Below are 15,365 nucleotides of genomic sequence, written 5' to 3'. Positions count from 1 at the left end.
AGACTTGCTGGTTTCAGAGGAAAACTCTCTGCTCTTACACCAAGGGTCTTGGGAAGGAGAATATAGTTATTTACATAAGTGTAACCCTTCAAACAAAACTATTCCAGAAGTCATATTTGATTTGCACCTAAAAACTCCCTCAGTGTTAAGTTGATACAAGAACTGGTATCTTGTCATGATCATATGTCCCAATTCAATGGTTTCTACTTAAAACATGGTTTATTTGACTGAAATACTGCATATAAACAAGTAAGAATTTGATAAAGAATGTAAATCAGGCTGATGCAGGAGCTGCAAAAAACAGGTCAACCTAGAAAGTTCTTTGTTCAGGGGTCTTTTGTAACCAGTCTAGTTTCACATTGTAGAAAATTAGCAGAAAGTCACATGATGATGCAAATGAACACAGGAAAACAAAAAGATGCCCTTAAAAGTGTAACAATTATTAGTTTTATTTTCCAGTAAAATATTCACATAACGATATCAGAATGGAATGGTACAGATGAATTCAGACTGGTTTAATTAGTTTGCACATAAACATTTTTAAAATCTAAAAATTTTATGATCAGAGTTTACAGATTTTAGTAGAAATTTTGATTCTTACAAAGCAAGTATTGCTTTACTATTGTCATTATTCCAGTCAATAATATGACTAATAACTTTTCATGTTGAACAAGTGTCTGACATTGACATCTTCAATAAATCAGCCCTTTGCAGATCAATCCAAGAAGAAAATATTATTAAACTGTGTTGCACAAAGTTTCTTCACTTCTTCTGTAAAAAAAATAAAAAGATATTTCAGTATGGTATTTTACAGGAACCTCTACCAAGGAGAATATAATTAAATTCAAACAGAAAAAAATCTAGGCATTTCTAATCTAGAAATACACTTAATTTTATTCTGTCTTAAGTAAGAGAAAGTTGAGTCAAGTCTGATGTTTCACACTGTCTGAAAGATGAGTTGTGTTCTAAGCAGCTAAAGTGTAAATGATGGTTTGAGTTTGCTGCTGGGCCATTCATCTTGTCAAACTTTTATGCTGTTTGCAGTGTAAGACTTAGCTTCCACACAAGGAAGTATACTGTAACCCCTTTTCAGGGGAAGGAGGGATTAGTGTAGCCTGTTGCAATAAATCAAGTCAGCAAAACTTTTGCTTTGTGCTGTTTGGCAGACAACGCTTTGGGGATAGCAGTACTTAAGTTTATCGGGCACAGAAACGCTCATTTATTGTTTCTGCATGGCAGGTTTGATCCTGGAAGACAATTAGAAATCACTGTGCAATCATGCAACTCATTCCTCTTTCTAAAATTTTGGTTGCTAGTCTTTGGTCTTGGAAAAGTATTAATTCTTTCCCATCATCCAGTTAAGCACATTGCCTCCTATTAAAACAGCACCCTGAAATTGCTGCAAATAGGACTCAAACTGCCATTTCTCTTAGTCTATTTAAAAGCTTATTGCATCTTAATGTTAATGACTCTTTGTCATAGTAAATAATTCTCAGAATAGCATTAGAAACAAGACAATAATGGAATGAGGATCACTGACAGGATAGACATTATGTATAAGTAACATGGATCATTGACAAATAAAACTTAATTCAGATGTAAATATGTTCATCTGTCACCTCTAATATGCTTCATTAATTACTCCTAAACTAAGCTTACAGAGCTCTTCTCTATTATTTGAAGGAGGAATAATGACTGATTAATTATTAAGAATGTCTGCTGAATATTTATGCTGTTCTTTCACAGCTGGTAGAAGGCAGACTAAAACCCTATGCAAACTTACCTGGTCTATCATAGATCAACCACTCTCTAGATTTCTTGTGAGATGGATTTTATTACTTCTCCAGGGACATACATTTTAGTACTACTGTATTTAAAGGTAATAAAAAACAATCCTTACCATTAACTTCAATCAGATTTGCATTTTTTTGATTCAAAATAACATACAGTTCTCGCTGGTCAGACTTTTTCCCAACTACCCAGTAATCACTCATTGCCTTCACAATAATTTCCTCATCTTCATCAACTCTGAAAGAAGTTTTAGAAAGTAAAGAAGGTGGCAGCAAGTTCATCTTCAACAACTTTATTTGTAATTGTTAGGACAGCTTAATGTCATAAATTGTTGTGGTTGTGCAGTATCAAAGAGAGACTACCAAACTAACTTAGACATAATTAAGCAATCCAGGATGAAGGCTTCATAAATGGCTGCTTAGGACAATTACATCCCCAGACGAGTAAATCATTAATTTGTCCATCAGCCAAACACTCCAGTGCTCTGAAGAAAGCACCTATCCTCCATAGAATTATGATTTGCTACACAGTGACCAAATAATGAAAGTTGGAGATGGTATGGCGATACTAAGCTTTCACATATCTAATTGTTAAACCTAGAACTAAATCATGCTCAACAACTAGATATATTACATAAAGCTGTCACTAACCCAGTACTTCCACAATACGATGAAACATTCTTTTTTCCTGTACAGAAAAACGAAAGCCCTGTCCTTAAACAGAGTGGGAAAATTGCTAGTTGCTAATTAGAGTTACAGACCTCACATAATTCAGCATTTTCATGTTCTGTATTGATTTTTATAGTGACAGAGGGTCTCTCCCACCTCAAAGCATGATACCTATTGACAAGAAACCAGTTATCTTCTCTATCAGCAGTACTGTTGTAAATGCAAGGTTTGCATTCCATCTATTGTCTAATTCCTAAAAGCAGACAGCTGTTTCAGAGGAGGGTATAATATAAACAAGAAGCAGGTTTCCCTGTCCTTTATACTACTTGTCTAGAGATAGACAGACTTAAGTGCAAAAGCACTAGGCTTTATATCCCTTCTAAGTTTGTTATGGCTACTATGAAGCTTCAAATAGATTAGTTGGTTTCTTGGACAGAGACCCTGGCCCTTCTTCAAATTATTTTTTTAAAAGGACAATAGAAGTTTTGTTTAAGACAGACTACTTCTGAACCAACACAAAATACCAAATATGACCCATGTTATCTTATAGAGTTATGAATAGCCATCCATGAACAAAAAGACATGAAAGCTTCACTCATTTGAAAAAATCTACTTGACAGAAGGAGCTACAGACTATTTAATAGTTAAGCACTACCTGGAGAAGTCACTGTTGATGTCACCGAGAATCTTCATGAGGTCAGGGTGAACAGATGCAAGTGATACACTGGGTGTTTTTCTCATGTGAATGGTGCTTTTCTCTGCCAGGTTCATGTGATTGAAATAGATAAACTTAAACTGAGGCTCCTTCTCAGCCCTAGGAAGATTTTAAAAAAAGTGACTTGTGAATAGTGACATGTTCTATAAGCACAGGCTTCACAGAGGACAGGTACCTAGCCAGTGCAAAGCTTACTCAGACATCCTGAAGTTATCTTCCCATTGAAGAGACCAAGTACATTAAGACTTGTGGCATAATCAAACTTCATTTTAACACTTTAAAAAAAAAAACAAACAACCACAAGCCTGCAAAACCAACCAGTTTTTCCCCTTCTGCTGCTTAGGCTGCTAGTAAATAGACACAGGGGAGTCTAAAGGCCTTGTCCCACTTCCCAGTAGTAGTTTGAATTTTTCTGATGAGCTGTTTTTTCTCTGCATTTTGTTTCTTTGCTTCCCTATGCCAGTCCCATCTGGTTTGAATGATTTAATTTGATTAAGAAGTAATCTTCCACTCACGTCTTTGTTATTTGTTACAGTCAAAAGAAAGAACTCTTCCTCCCATCATTTGTGTGGGCCAATCAAGAGACTATTTTCAAACTCCTGCCTTGGCAGTCTTCCCCTGTTTCCTCTTTTATTAAGTTAATATAAAATCTGTCACTTAGGGCTGAAGTTTTGGTAGAAGTCACAACAAATTCAGACTGGCAAAAACTGGCTATAGCAATTGGTACTTCAGGCTATGTATTATTTAGAATCAGGGAGATACTCTGATGACACCACTAACCTTAGCAAACAACTAGATACCCTTGCTTTCTGTCACCCAGATGCGTTAGTGTCAAGAAACCGTATCATGTTTTCAGGACACCATGGCATTAAACTTTAAAAGAGTTAAAGCTGCCAAAGCCAGTCCCAGATGACATTAAAAAACCCCAAGTTTAATGATTTAGTAGACTGGCACAGTTTCAAGCACATCCTATTCTATACCCTGCGATTTTGCTGATTTGGCATGCTACCACTAAATAAGTTCAGTCACACACCTATCTTTGGTTTAATTCTTCTTTTGTTGTCATATGCGATGCTGTTCTTGCTTCCCCAACTAACAAAACTATCTAAAAATAAATACAATTTTGTGGAAAGTCAGCTATAGTTCTAAGTGAAGTATATTTTCCAAAGTACTAACATCCTTTTTCATTGGACTTTTTTTTTTTGCCCCTCAGGTAGTCACCTTAGTCCTGCAAAACAGAAAAAGTGAGACAGATTTTTCCTCACCTATTATACATGGCAACGCTTCAAGAAGCAGTAATTCTGGGAAAAAGTACTCAACTGTAAAGCTTGCATTGTAACTAAATAATTAACTTACTAAAATCCCTATTTCAAACTGTTAAACAAAAGTTGTTCTAGTATCTAGACCTTCACCTTCCTTTTGGATTTGTAACAGTTAAGTTACATACACTCCATCCAAGCTGCAAGTACTTGTGTCTAAGGCAATACTCAGACAGAGTTGGTAGTGTCACTGTCCACTTGATGTGAAAAATACAGTTCTTTTTTAAACATTAGACAAAATATCAGAAAGTCAAAGCAGAAGTCAAAGGAAATCAGCACAAAGAAGGACATGGGCATGAAGACAGTGATTTTTAATTTTTTTTTTTTAAAAAACAAGTGTTCTACTAGCCCACAGGCTATTTGTGAACATTATGAGAGGCTGTTTTCCTCAAGAAAAGTTAGAAAGTATAAACTGAATTTAAGATTTTACAGGAACTGATACTTCTCTACTTCAATATGAGGGACAGTGACAGAAGACTACCACTTCAGTTGGCATTTCTGCCATCTTGTATATATTTCTGCAAGCACAGTAATCTATAGAACTCATCATCTCCATGGATCAGCTAGTTTCAGTTCACATATGAAAGAAGCAAAACCTAGAAGTTCCACCTCTTGTATCTGAATAATCTGCTGACAGCTGGGGGATGAAGAGGCAGAATCTTAATTGATAATAGTGAAATTTATCTTAATATTGACATGATTTTTTCTGCAACAATTATGCACATAGAGGAATAATGTTTCAGCAGCCACACAAGAAACATTCGTTCCTAAATGAATAATATGTATGTTGTTACTTCAGGGAGACCTAAATATGCAAGAACAGGCACTTTATAAAACGCTTAAGATGCAGAAAGGTAGATAAACATCATTTAAAGTACACAGTTAATTCAATGCTTTCAACACTTGGCCTCATGTTACCATTATTTAAGCAGTTGATTAAACCTACTTTTTAACCAACTAATGAGGGACTGCAACAGGAACAGAAATGTGGTACAAACCCTGATATTCTCTTGTTGATATTGTATTGTTCACATATGTCTGATGCTAACACGGTGAGTTGAGGCCCAACAATGCTGTCCAGTTTACGGCAAAACTCCAGCGTAGGCGGAATTGAAGCTAGGTGGCGGGTAAAGAAAAGGGAGAGATGAGATTCTCTTCCCACAGTTGAAGGTACAGTTTCTGTAGTTGTTTTCTTTAAACATCAATGAGAGTCCTGGGACAGATTTCTCTCTTAATTATAACCTTACGGATGATTTTGAAAGTGCATGGCTAACGGAAGCAATATTTAGTCATTTTATTGTGTAAATTGAGTTTCTTATACCGCTGGAATAAAAACCAAAAAACTGATAAAAGCACTCATGGAGAACAGACGCAAATAACAAATAAACGTATTTTTCAAGAGTAAAACAAGTTGCATGTAATAGCATTTTGTACTACCTATGTCTTGCCAAATAAGTGATGCTAATAGGTACTTACCATCAATCATAAAGCAGACAGCTGCACTCATGGCCTGGAACAAAAAAGTTAAAGCAAAAAAACCATTTACAACAGGTTACCTCAACTACCTCAAATAAATGACAATACCTCAGTGAGGTCACACACAGGTAAACCAGTTAAATTTAAAAAAAAAAAAAAAAAAGAAATCTAGTTTAAAGGTAACACTTCAATAGGATAATCTCTTTGCAATCCTGCACAACACAGGATAGTTATGATTTTAAAATTCAGCCCAGTTAACAGTTTTCAAGTTGTTGGGAAAAGGTAAAATTTGCTAAAAACGCATTTTTTGCAAGACTATATGTCTGCAAGAAACTTGCATTTCATTTAAAAAAATTAGGTTTTTGTTTTATTGATTAATGCTACATAAAGCCAGGTATGAAACCACTTAAAGTAACTGAAGGCTGGTATTTTGTTTTAATAAAACAACTGTTTGTTTTGGGGAGGGTGCAGGAAGCGGGAGAAGATTCAGGCTTTAAATCTTTTTGCTAGAAACACCAGAGAGTTCTCTGTCTCTTTGCTTTAATCTGGTCATATCAATGCATCTTTCTGTACAATTCCTAAGTACTTCACATCATCGTCATCTTCATCGTATATAGATTCCTAATTCTGTGGAATAATTGCAGAGAAAAATGTAATACCTTATAAACAATTAAATGAAGCTCTTCGTAAGTGTCATCAGTGTTAACAAATATTTTGGGGAAACGGCATTTTGCTTCTGGATCATTAAGATTTAAAGGTCCAGTAAGAAACCTAGAAAATAATTCAATAGGTCAGATCCGATGAATTCTTGTATTTCATTTTTTCCTATTTTGAAACTAGCAATTACTTGCATGTATGAATATATTTGAATACAATGAGTTTTCAGCTATCTAGATAGGTGTAGAGCCTTTTATATATTATCTCAGCACTCTTACATTTTCGAAGTATTATTTGCATATATGCTCCAAAGAGTTACAGAAACAGGGTCAGAAAGCCAGAATAACGCCAGGGAAATAAACTGCACAGATTATCAAAGAAACAACAAAAAAACTCTTTCCACGTTCAAGTTGTGACTATCTTTAAAAACCCTTTTTTTGTTGCTACTGGGAAAGCACTCTTCCTTTGCTTTCCAACAGGACATTCAAATTAGTTTTATGTAGAACAGTGGTGTATTAGAAGCACCTCAACTTGGGGCGGGGTGGGGGGAATGTGTGCCAGTGCCTTGATCCCAAAAGGATACAATAAATCGGGCAAGAGGAATTACCGTGATTGAAGAAAGATGTCCAAACCCACAATTTTTCAAAATAATGTTGCGTGGCTGTTTAAGTACAGAATTCCTCACTCTGACATGCTGAGTACAGAGGAAAAATAAATAGATAAATCCCTAGATTAAATCTACACCTTTGTCTGAAGTGCCCAATTGAAAAGAAAGGACTGGAGCACTTCTAAAATTTTTCATTTAGTGCACTAAGAACAGCGAGGAAGAAAAATAAATATGCAGTAATGTTAATGAAGCCTTTTCTCTTTTTTTTCCAGCGGTCAAGTTTTACATTGCACCAACTACTGTGTAACCCTCTGGAATATGTACTTAAAATACATGTACTCCTCCCAAACATTTTGCCCTTGAGGGAAGAAGCAGTAGATGGTGACAGTAAACAAGAGCTACCTTCCATAGTGTTGTAGATTTCCTGGCATTTCAGCACGTATTGGAGAATCTCTTCCCGCTAACTAAAGCGAAAAAGAACACACACAAGAAAAAAATTTAGAGATATTTTCTGTTACTTTTTGTGGACTCTCTTTAAATCAAATAAAAGCAAACCATTTGCAGAAATTACCACTCATGAAGGTATATACTCTTTGTGTAACATGAAGGAGGTAAAGCTAAGTGTAAAAGACGCGGATAGAACAGGGCATTCTGATTTTGCATTTATTAATTTTAAAACTTAGCTTATGGAGCTTTTTGATGGAGGGAGGGATAAGTAACTTCATGTGGTCTTGTGGCACTGTATGCTGCATTTAGCCATCAAGCTGAAGTGATGCGTTTGCAGTACTGAGCAGTCATCAGGTATCAACATTCAGTAAACTCCATACCACCATCCCATATTCAAATTATCAGCACAATTCATATTGTAAGCGTCAGGTGCAAATACTACTGAGTTCAGTAAAGCGTCCTGAAAGCAATAAATCTCAGCATCCCTAAACTAAAATTTAAGAAGGGAGGAGATGAGAGATACTCCTCTTTGGTATTTTAGCCCTTAGTGGTACCAGATAAACAGAAATAAAAGAAGAAAAAAACCCAACCAAACACAAAAGAGAAAACCAACAACAACCTCCACCCTCCCACCCCCAAAAAAACCCAACTACCATACCTCAGGCTCCATGTGCCTTGGAAACAGAGATGTCGTGAGATATTTGTACAAAATTCTCATGTCATCTTGTTCCAGTCCACTCCTAGAACATCAGGGAAAAAAAGAAATATAAGTGATGTTTGTGCTGCAGTTCAGATCACGTGTTTTCCTCTAACCAAAACTCAGGCAAAGCACATACCAAACTAGGGTAGCAACATTTCAGTGTCTCAGTAGAGTCAATCCCAGAACATTCATTTTTAATAAAATGTTAGTTTATTTGCTAAATACAAAACACATCTAAGTTAGCCATAAACCAGAAGAGAAATAGAAACAATACTTAAACAAACAAAGATCAAGTTTGCTATTAAGTCCACTAAGTAGAACTCTTCACAAGCATTGCAACTTTCTGGTTCAGAACGATCTAAAGAACAATCCTTTAATTAACCTTCTCTCCTAAAGGGTCCTACAGAGGAACTTGTGCATATGCACAGAGGCTCTGTGCGATGGAAATAACAAAGAGACTTCTCTAGCTGCTCCTCAGGCCAACTTGGAAGTAATCATTTGGTACAAGTTAGAGATTTTAAAGCCAAAGACAAGTGCCTTTCTGACATATCACTCATCCTACCATTCAGTTTTCTCATTTTCATGGAGCTCTCTCACTGACTCAGAAGCTTTGCTAATATGGCACTTATTTATAGGATGAGAAATTGAAGACACACAAAATAATTATTGAAGTACCTACCAGATAAGCTGGTCATTGTAGAGAAATGCAGTATACTTGACTATGTTCAGGCTTTCTTCCATCCTATTAATAAATGACTGAATTTTCAAGTAAGTCATTTTATCCAGTGGAAAGAAGCTGATTCCACAGAACACATCCAGCAGATCGCAAGACTGTAAATGCAGTGTCTGCAAGTACTAAGAGAATAATGACAGTTGTTTTTTAGAATTCAGAAAACTCCCGATGTGTAGATTTAAATGACAAATTTGAGTCTAATCCCCAGTAATCTAAACTAACAATCCAAAAAAAAACCCCTTTCCGGTTCTGCTTGTATGACATACTCCATGTGGGGACAGACTTTTTTAGTAGGGCCTGTAGCGACAGGACAAGGGATAGTAATTTTAAACTAAAAGAGGGTAGATTCAGACTAGATATAAGGAAGAAGTTTTTTTTACGATGAGGGTAGTGAAACACTGGAACAGGTTGCCCAGAGGGGTGGTAGATGCCCCATCCGTGGAAACATTCAAGGTCAGGTTGGATGGGGCTCTGAGCAACCTGATCTAGTTGAAGATGTCCCTGCCCATGGCAGGGGTGTCGGACTGGATAACCTTTAAAGGTCCTTTCCAACCCAAACCACTCTATGATTGTGTGAATGTGTGAGTATGATTCCAGGTGTCAGCTTGCTATTATTTAATCATAGTGACAACAGCTTTTAAGGCTAGCTCAAGGTCTTTTGAGAGGATAAGATAGCACAGCCTATCTTACTAATACTTAATTTCAGAACTAACTCCATAGAAATATTAGCACATAAATCCATTAGTTTTCAATCTGCAAAGGAAAAGATAATTTCTATTATTCTCTTTCTTGATAGACTGTAACCTTTACCAAGAGATTTCAAATGCAATATCAAATGCTCTGCTCTATGAAAGATGAGTTATCCAATAGCTCCCTCTACAGTCATTTCACATTACCAAAAAAACCCAAGTAGTAAAATACTTACAGACAAATAGTATGACATATCTCTGTCACAGTTTATAATCTAAGTCTCATTTCCTTTCAGAGTTTCAGTGCAGTTCAAGCCTGCCAGCAACATACAGCCAATTTGTTCAGTAGGGTTATAACAGAACAACTTGCATGACCAAACTTTTTAAGCGTTTCTAATTCCCCAACGAAAAACAGAAATGACTTTTCCTTGGATTTCTTTCTGTTATACAAATCTACAAAAATTACTGGTTTATCTTCAGTAGGAACTTCAAAGAAAAACAATGTTTTAAAGATAAAAATCTATTACTTCCCTTTTTGCCATGCTCTATTTTTTAATTTAGGCTAGACAGAAGTATACATCAGCTAATCAAACAAGTAGACCTTGTTTCAACAGCGTTCATTCTAGAGTCTATGATAGTCTTACAAAAAACATGCAAAAAACCCTCCAAAACCCACAAGTGAAGGCTGTCCTAAAATCAAACTGAGCTGTACTTTTGTTTACACTGTCACATTTGTTTTAAAAACCTGTTAAGAGAAAAAAATTTTAAACACCAGTATACAGTGTCTACACTCCATCATTATCAGAGATATCAATATTCATATCTCTACCACAAGAGAATTAACTGCTGACAGCAGTCCTCTGTTTCCTTCCATGCAAATGAGAAAAATGGGGCAGACAGACACTTGGTTGCCATCTTTTAAAGCTAGCTTGATGAAACTTTTCATGTAGGAACTCTAAATTCTGCCAGACATGACTACTCAGTTATTTTATGTGAAAAATACCTGAATAACATTTGATGGATTTCTTGCTCAGAAATAGAGGTTTTTCTTTCCATCCTTTCACTAAAACATTTGCTCTTAAAGATTGAAATTAAATTTGGAAGACTAGTTATAACCAAGGCAGTATTTCCTGAAACCTTATCAGGCACGATGACTAATTCCACATGGGGGGAGGGCGAGGGAGGAGAAGTTAAAAATTACAACTATCCATTACTTCACATTACTATGGGACTTCAGGTCCCTGCGTGCAGGTTGTGGAATCTCCATCCCTGGATATTTTCAAGGCTCAACCAGCAAAGCCCTATGCAGTCTAGTTTGAATTCAGTGTTACCCTACTTTGAGTAGGAGGCTGAACTAGATGACCTCTCCAGATTCCTTCCAACCTGAATGATTCTGCAACAGTTACTCAAATAGGTCTGCGCAGACTGTTATCACACTAGCCAATTCAAATGTTAAAGCAGAATTTCCAAAGAATGAACATGATTCCATCAGAAAAAATATCCAACAGCTAAGCTGTTCCATCAAGCCATAACTCTGCTTGTGGTTCAACTCCATTTAAAGAACGTACCACGTTAGTAGGAAGCAGGAAGTATTTGAAAAAAAACAGTAACCAGACTTTCTGTGTTGCCACTGCCTATGTTTTATAGTTACACTGCAGCCACTTAGAGGAGATTTTTGCATTTTATTTCCAATGCAAAATTGCACTGTATGTGCCTGAAAAATAAGGTCTTACCCGATGGAAGAATTTCTCTAGTCTCTCCTTTAGAACTTTTACACCTCCATCTTCCATGGCTTTCAGGAATGTGCCATTGAAAAGCTAATAGTTAAAAGGAGAAAAAAAAAAAATCAGTCAGTTGGGTAATCATTTACAATAATTTCTTATAACTCGGCCATAAGTATAGCTAGATTACTATACAGCTCCTCTTTCTCAATATTTGGACTCCACATAGATCCAAATGTACCCCTTCATTAAAAAAAACTCTTTAAGATTTGCAGAGTCCAGGTATATATGGCAGCAGAGGCAGAATTAGATAGAAAAGGAAACTAAATTCTTTAATGGTAGAGAAATTACTTATCTGTGTCACTTAAGTAGCTTATGCTCTTGCTTTGTAAAAGCCAGATTGATGGCCTTTATCCAGTATTGTTTCTCCAACAGATAATATCTAACACCATCAAAATCAAATGCTTAGTAGTGTCACTGCCCATGAAAGAAGAAATCTGGACTTCACAGAAATTAGAAGGCTCTTATTTTTACAATAAGCTAATGAACCAGCAGAGGTAACTACAAAAGCTTTATTTTTCTCTTCCGTCAACACCATTACAGCTTCAGAAAGAGAGCAGACAATAGTAATGAGACAAGAATGTCAAAGCAATGATGAGCTTGCACATCCAAATGGTACCATGAGGATCTCTTCTGTGCCCAGAAGAGGAGCCTCTAGTATTAACTCTACCTTGTACATGCTGTAGCACTGCTGTAGGACCGAACTATAAACCTTGTCCTGCAGAAAAGAGAGCAGGACATTAGTGTAAGCAGAGGCAGAATTTCAAGTATTTTGGCTGAGCTACACATAACATATCTTTTCAAAGAGCCAGCAAACACACAAATTAGAGAAATAAATCTCTGAAAAATTAAATAGCATTTTCAGTCGGCATCTAGAAATTTCTTTGTACTTAAAAAGTACTATTTCAATAAAGGGAGTCCCTTCCCCCCTTACATTTAATACCAAAAGTGCCTTATTAACTCATGCACAAGATACCAGTTACAAATAGTGCCCTTCCCTAAGGCCAGTGGTCAGTGAAAATGAACTTATTTCTGAATAGTTTTCTCTTCATCCAGATCAAAGGCTAAAGGAGGTGGGACACCACAGCACGTTTTTATTGGGCTAGGATCTTAACCCAGATGAAAAAAAGACTATTTTATTGTTTGTCTGGCGAAATAGAGTGCCTATGACACTGATCCTTTTCTTAGAACACAATGAGGAGCAGAACTAGTGCACACTGTAATGAATGGAGGCAGCATAAGCAACCAGCTTTTTAAATATTATCCCACCCAGCCAAATACCCTTCCTGTATACAATTAAACTGACCTAATGATACTGCAGTTCGGACAAGAAATCCCATGATAGTTATGAGCCATTTGTTTTTCCAGATTATTAGTAAAGATTACTAGCAGTCTTAAGAAAGTAGTAACATGTATACTTAAACCTAATAAAAATACGTAGATTTAAAATCTTGCAAGAACTTTATTAAACAAACAGATTCTAGGAAATATTCGCCTATTCCAAGCTGATGTTTATTGGGTGATCTTGAACTGCTATCTGGATAATTCTCTATCTTGCTCTCTTCTTTAAACTTAATCGAAAAGTACTTTGCCCTTTTTCCACTTACGGAGATAGATAGAGAGATATATATATTAAAAAAAAAAAAATCAATTTGGCAGCAGTTCAAGAAGAGTCAAACTCAGATATTTCTGGAAGTACTCTTAAAATACAATATAACCCATTTAAAAAAAAAAAAAAAAAGTTCAGTATTACCAGTAATTCTTCTTCCTGATATTCATAGACTGGCTTTCCATCTTTGTGTTTTTCTATTATGGGATTCCGTACAACCTAGAAAGTGGAACAGGCTGGTATTAGACAATGCAGAATGCATTGAGAACATTGCGTTATGATGTTTTAGAAATATGCATATCACATGCATAAGTACCATGACCATCCAGAAGTTTTCTTCAGGTTCATGGAAAAATTGTCTATTCTTCTGCGTATGTAGGGATTTCGCAGGTTTTGTTGGACTAAAGGTCCTGGAAAGAAAACATATATGTAGACAAACATATATTTATAAACACTTACAAAAAGAAAACATATGATTGGGAAATTTAAAATAGAGTGCTTGTGCTAATACAATGAGCCATGCAATCCGACTTCATACCTTGTGAATTGTACTATAGCTTCACATAGTCCCACATTTCTAATTTTTTCATTCTTTTCTACTTCATTTGGGTGATAGAAGAGAATCTTCTTTTCTTCCTAAAATTTGAAAAAATAATCAAAGCAAATGCATTTTAACAGAATCAGAGTTAAAGAATACTAAATTCATGGTTTGCTTGGTTTTTAACTTTAATCTCTTCATTTGCTAGGCAGAATTTTATCTTGTACCTAAATGGGCTTCTGTAAAATGGATAAAAGGCATATTTAAGCACCCTTAAGCAGTCAGTCATCCCAGGATATCTCAAAATGCTTTATAAATTCCAAGGCTATTGAAATCATAGGCCCTAGTCACTTCACAGCTACTTCAAAGCAAGGCTAGCTTCAAAGCCAGATGAAAGCATGGCTAGCTTCAAAGCTAGCTCAGATTGCTCAAGACCTTGTCTCCAAAGATGGAGATTCCACAACCTTTCCGAGCCCCGTTCTGCTGTTTGACCACTTCACTGTGAAGAATTTTTTCTTCTACCTCATCAGAATTTCCCTTGCTGGAACTTCTTCCACTACCTCTCATCCTTTCACTTCAGGAACCACCCGATTCCATCCTCTATAGCTACTCTTTAGGCAGGTGAAGACAGCCATCAGGCGCCCCTCCACATCATCTCTTCTTCAGGCTGCACAAATCCAGTTATCTAAGGCTCTCCTGGTACATTGTGGACTGCGGCCCCCTAACTGACTCAGGGGCCTTCCACTGGGCTTGCTTCAGTTTGACAGTATTTTTCCTACTCTGGGAAGCCCCAGATGAACAGTGCCCACCAGCAGTCTCACAAGTGCTGAACGGAGGGGAAGCAATCACTTCACTTGACCTGCTCATGCATGCTCACTCGCACAGCCCGGTACGCTGTTAGTTTTCACTGCCACAAGGTCACACTGCTGATTCACGTACGACCTGTTGCTCTCTAGGTCCTGTTTTGCAAAGCTGCTTTCTAACCAGTCATGGTGCATGAGATTATTTCATCCCACATGTGGCACTTTGCGTTTGCCTTCGTTGAGCTCCACGAGGCTTCCACTAGCCCATTTCCCCAGCTCGCTGAGGGTCCCCCTGGATAGCAGCCCTGCTCTCCAGCATGTCAACAGCTTCTCCCAGTTTGGAGTCACCCGTGCACTTGTTAAGGGTGCATTCAGTCTCATCACCCTGGTCATTAGTAAGTACCTAAGTACACTGCCCTGATCAAAAACTATTAAAACTAAAGATTATCACACAAACCATACAATATGCTGTTATCTAAAAATAGAGACTATAGCTTCTTGAATTTACTTATTGAAGACCACAATAGAAGAAAAATAGTAGCGATAACTTGAGTTTAACTAAGATAAACACTAAGCTTTCTACCATGTTGTAACTACCTGAAGTAAATTATTTTTATAAAAAGTTACTGCATCAGTAAAAGACGGTTACTAACAGACCAGCTCCCCATCTACAATATTTTACGTGCCACTGTTGAAAACACCCTCGGTGACCGTTCCTTTTTAGTCTGAAGCAGAGACAGATACAGATGTAGGCGGCACTCGTCCCTGGCCCCGCTCTAGACAGCTGATACACAAGCCCCAGGGGCGGATAAGGCGGCCTGGGGCCGCGGGC

The 15,365-nt window shown here is 36.8% G+C and overlaps 1 protein-coding gene across 1 annotated transcript; it reads right to left on the bottom strand.

Annotated features, from left to right (window-relative positions):
- Positions 1–424: 424 nt before the first annotated feature.
- Positions 425–13,824, bottom strand: LOC104070089 (vacuolar fusion protein CCZ1 homolog). The gene is made up of 14 exons (XM_009582425.1): positions 13,731–13,824; positions 13,509–13,602; positions 13,337–13,411; positions 12,254–12,301; positions 11,536–11,619; positions 9,060–9,235; positions 8,339–8,420; positions 7,636–7,697; positions 6,629–6,740; positions 5,970–6,003; positions 5,492–5,609; positions 3,115–3,273; positions 1,901–2,028; positions 425–771 (listed from the first exon to the last, which is right to left on the bottom strand). Exons 2-14 carry the CDS (start codon positions 13,515–13,517, stop codon positions 716–718), a joined length of 1,143 nt encoding a protein of 380 aa, XP_009580720.1. The 5' UTR covers positions 13,518–13,602; positions 13,731–13,824; the 3' UTR covers positions 425–715.
- Positions 13,825–15,365: the final 1,541 nt, after the last annotated feature.

This window comes from Fulmarus glacialis, unplaced genomic scaffold (assembly GCF_000690835.1).
Source record: "Fulmarus glacialis isolate BGI_N327 unplaced genomic scaffold, ASM69083v1 scaffold16417, whole genome shotgun sequence".
NCBI classification, from domain to species: Eukaryota; Metazoa; Chordata; class Aves; order Procellariiformes; family Procellariidae; genus Fulmarus; species Fulmarus glacialis.
The sequence above is the reverse complement of the archived record's forward strand: the minus strand, read 5'-3'. Positions and strand labels throughout refer to the sequence as shown.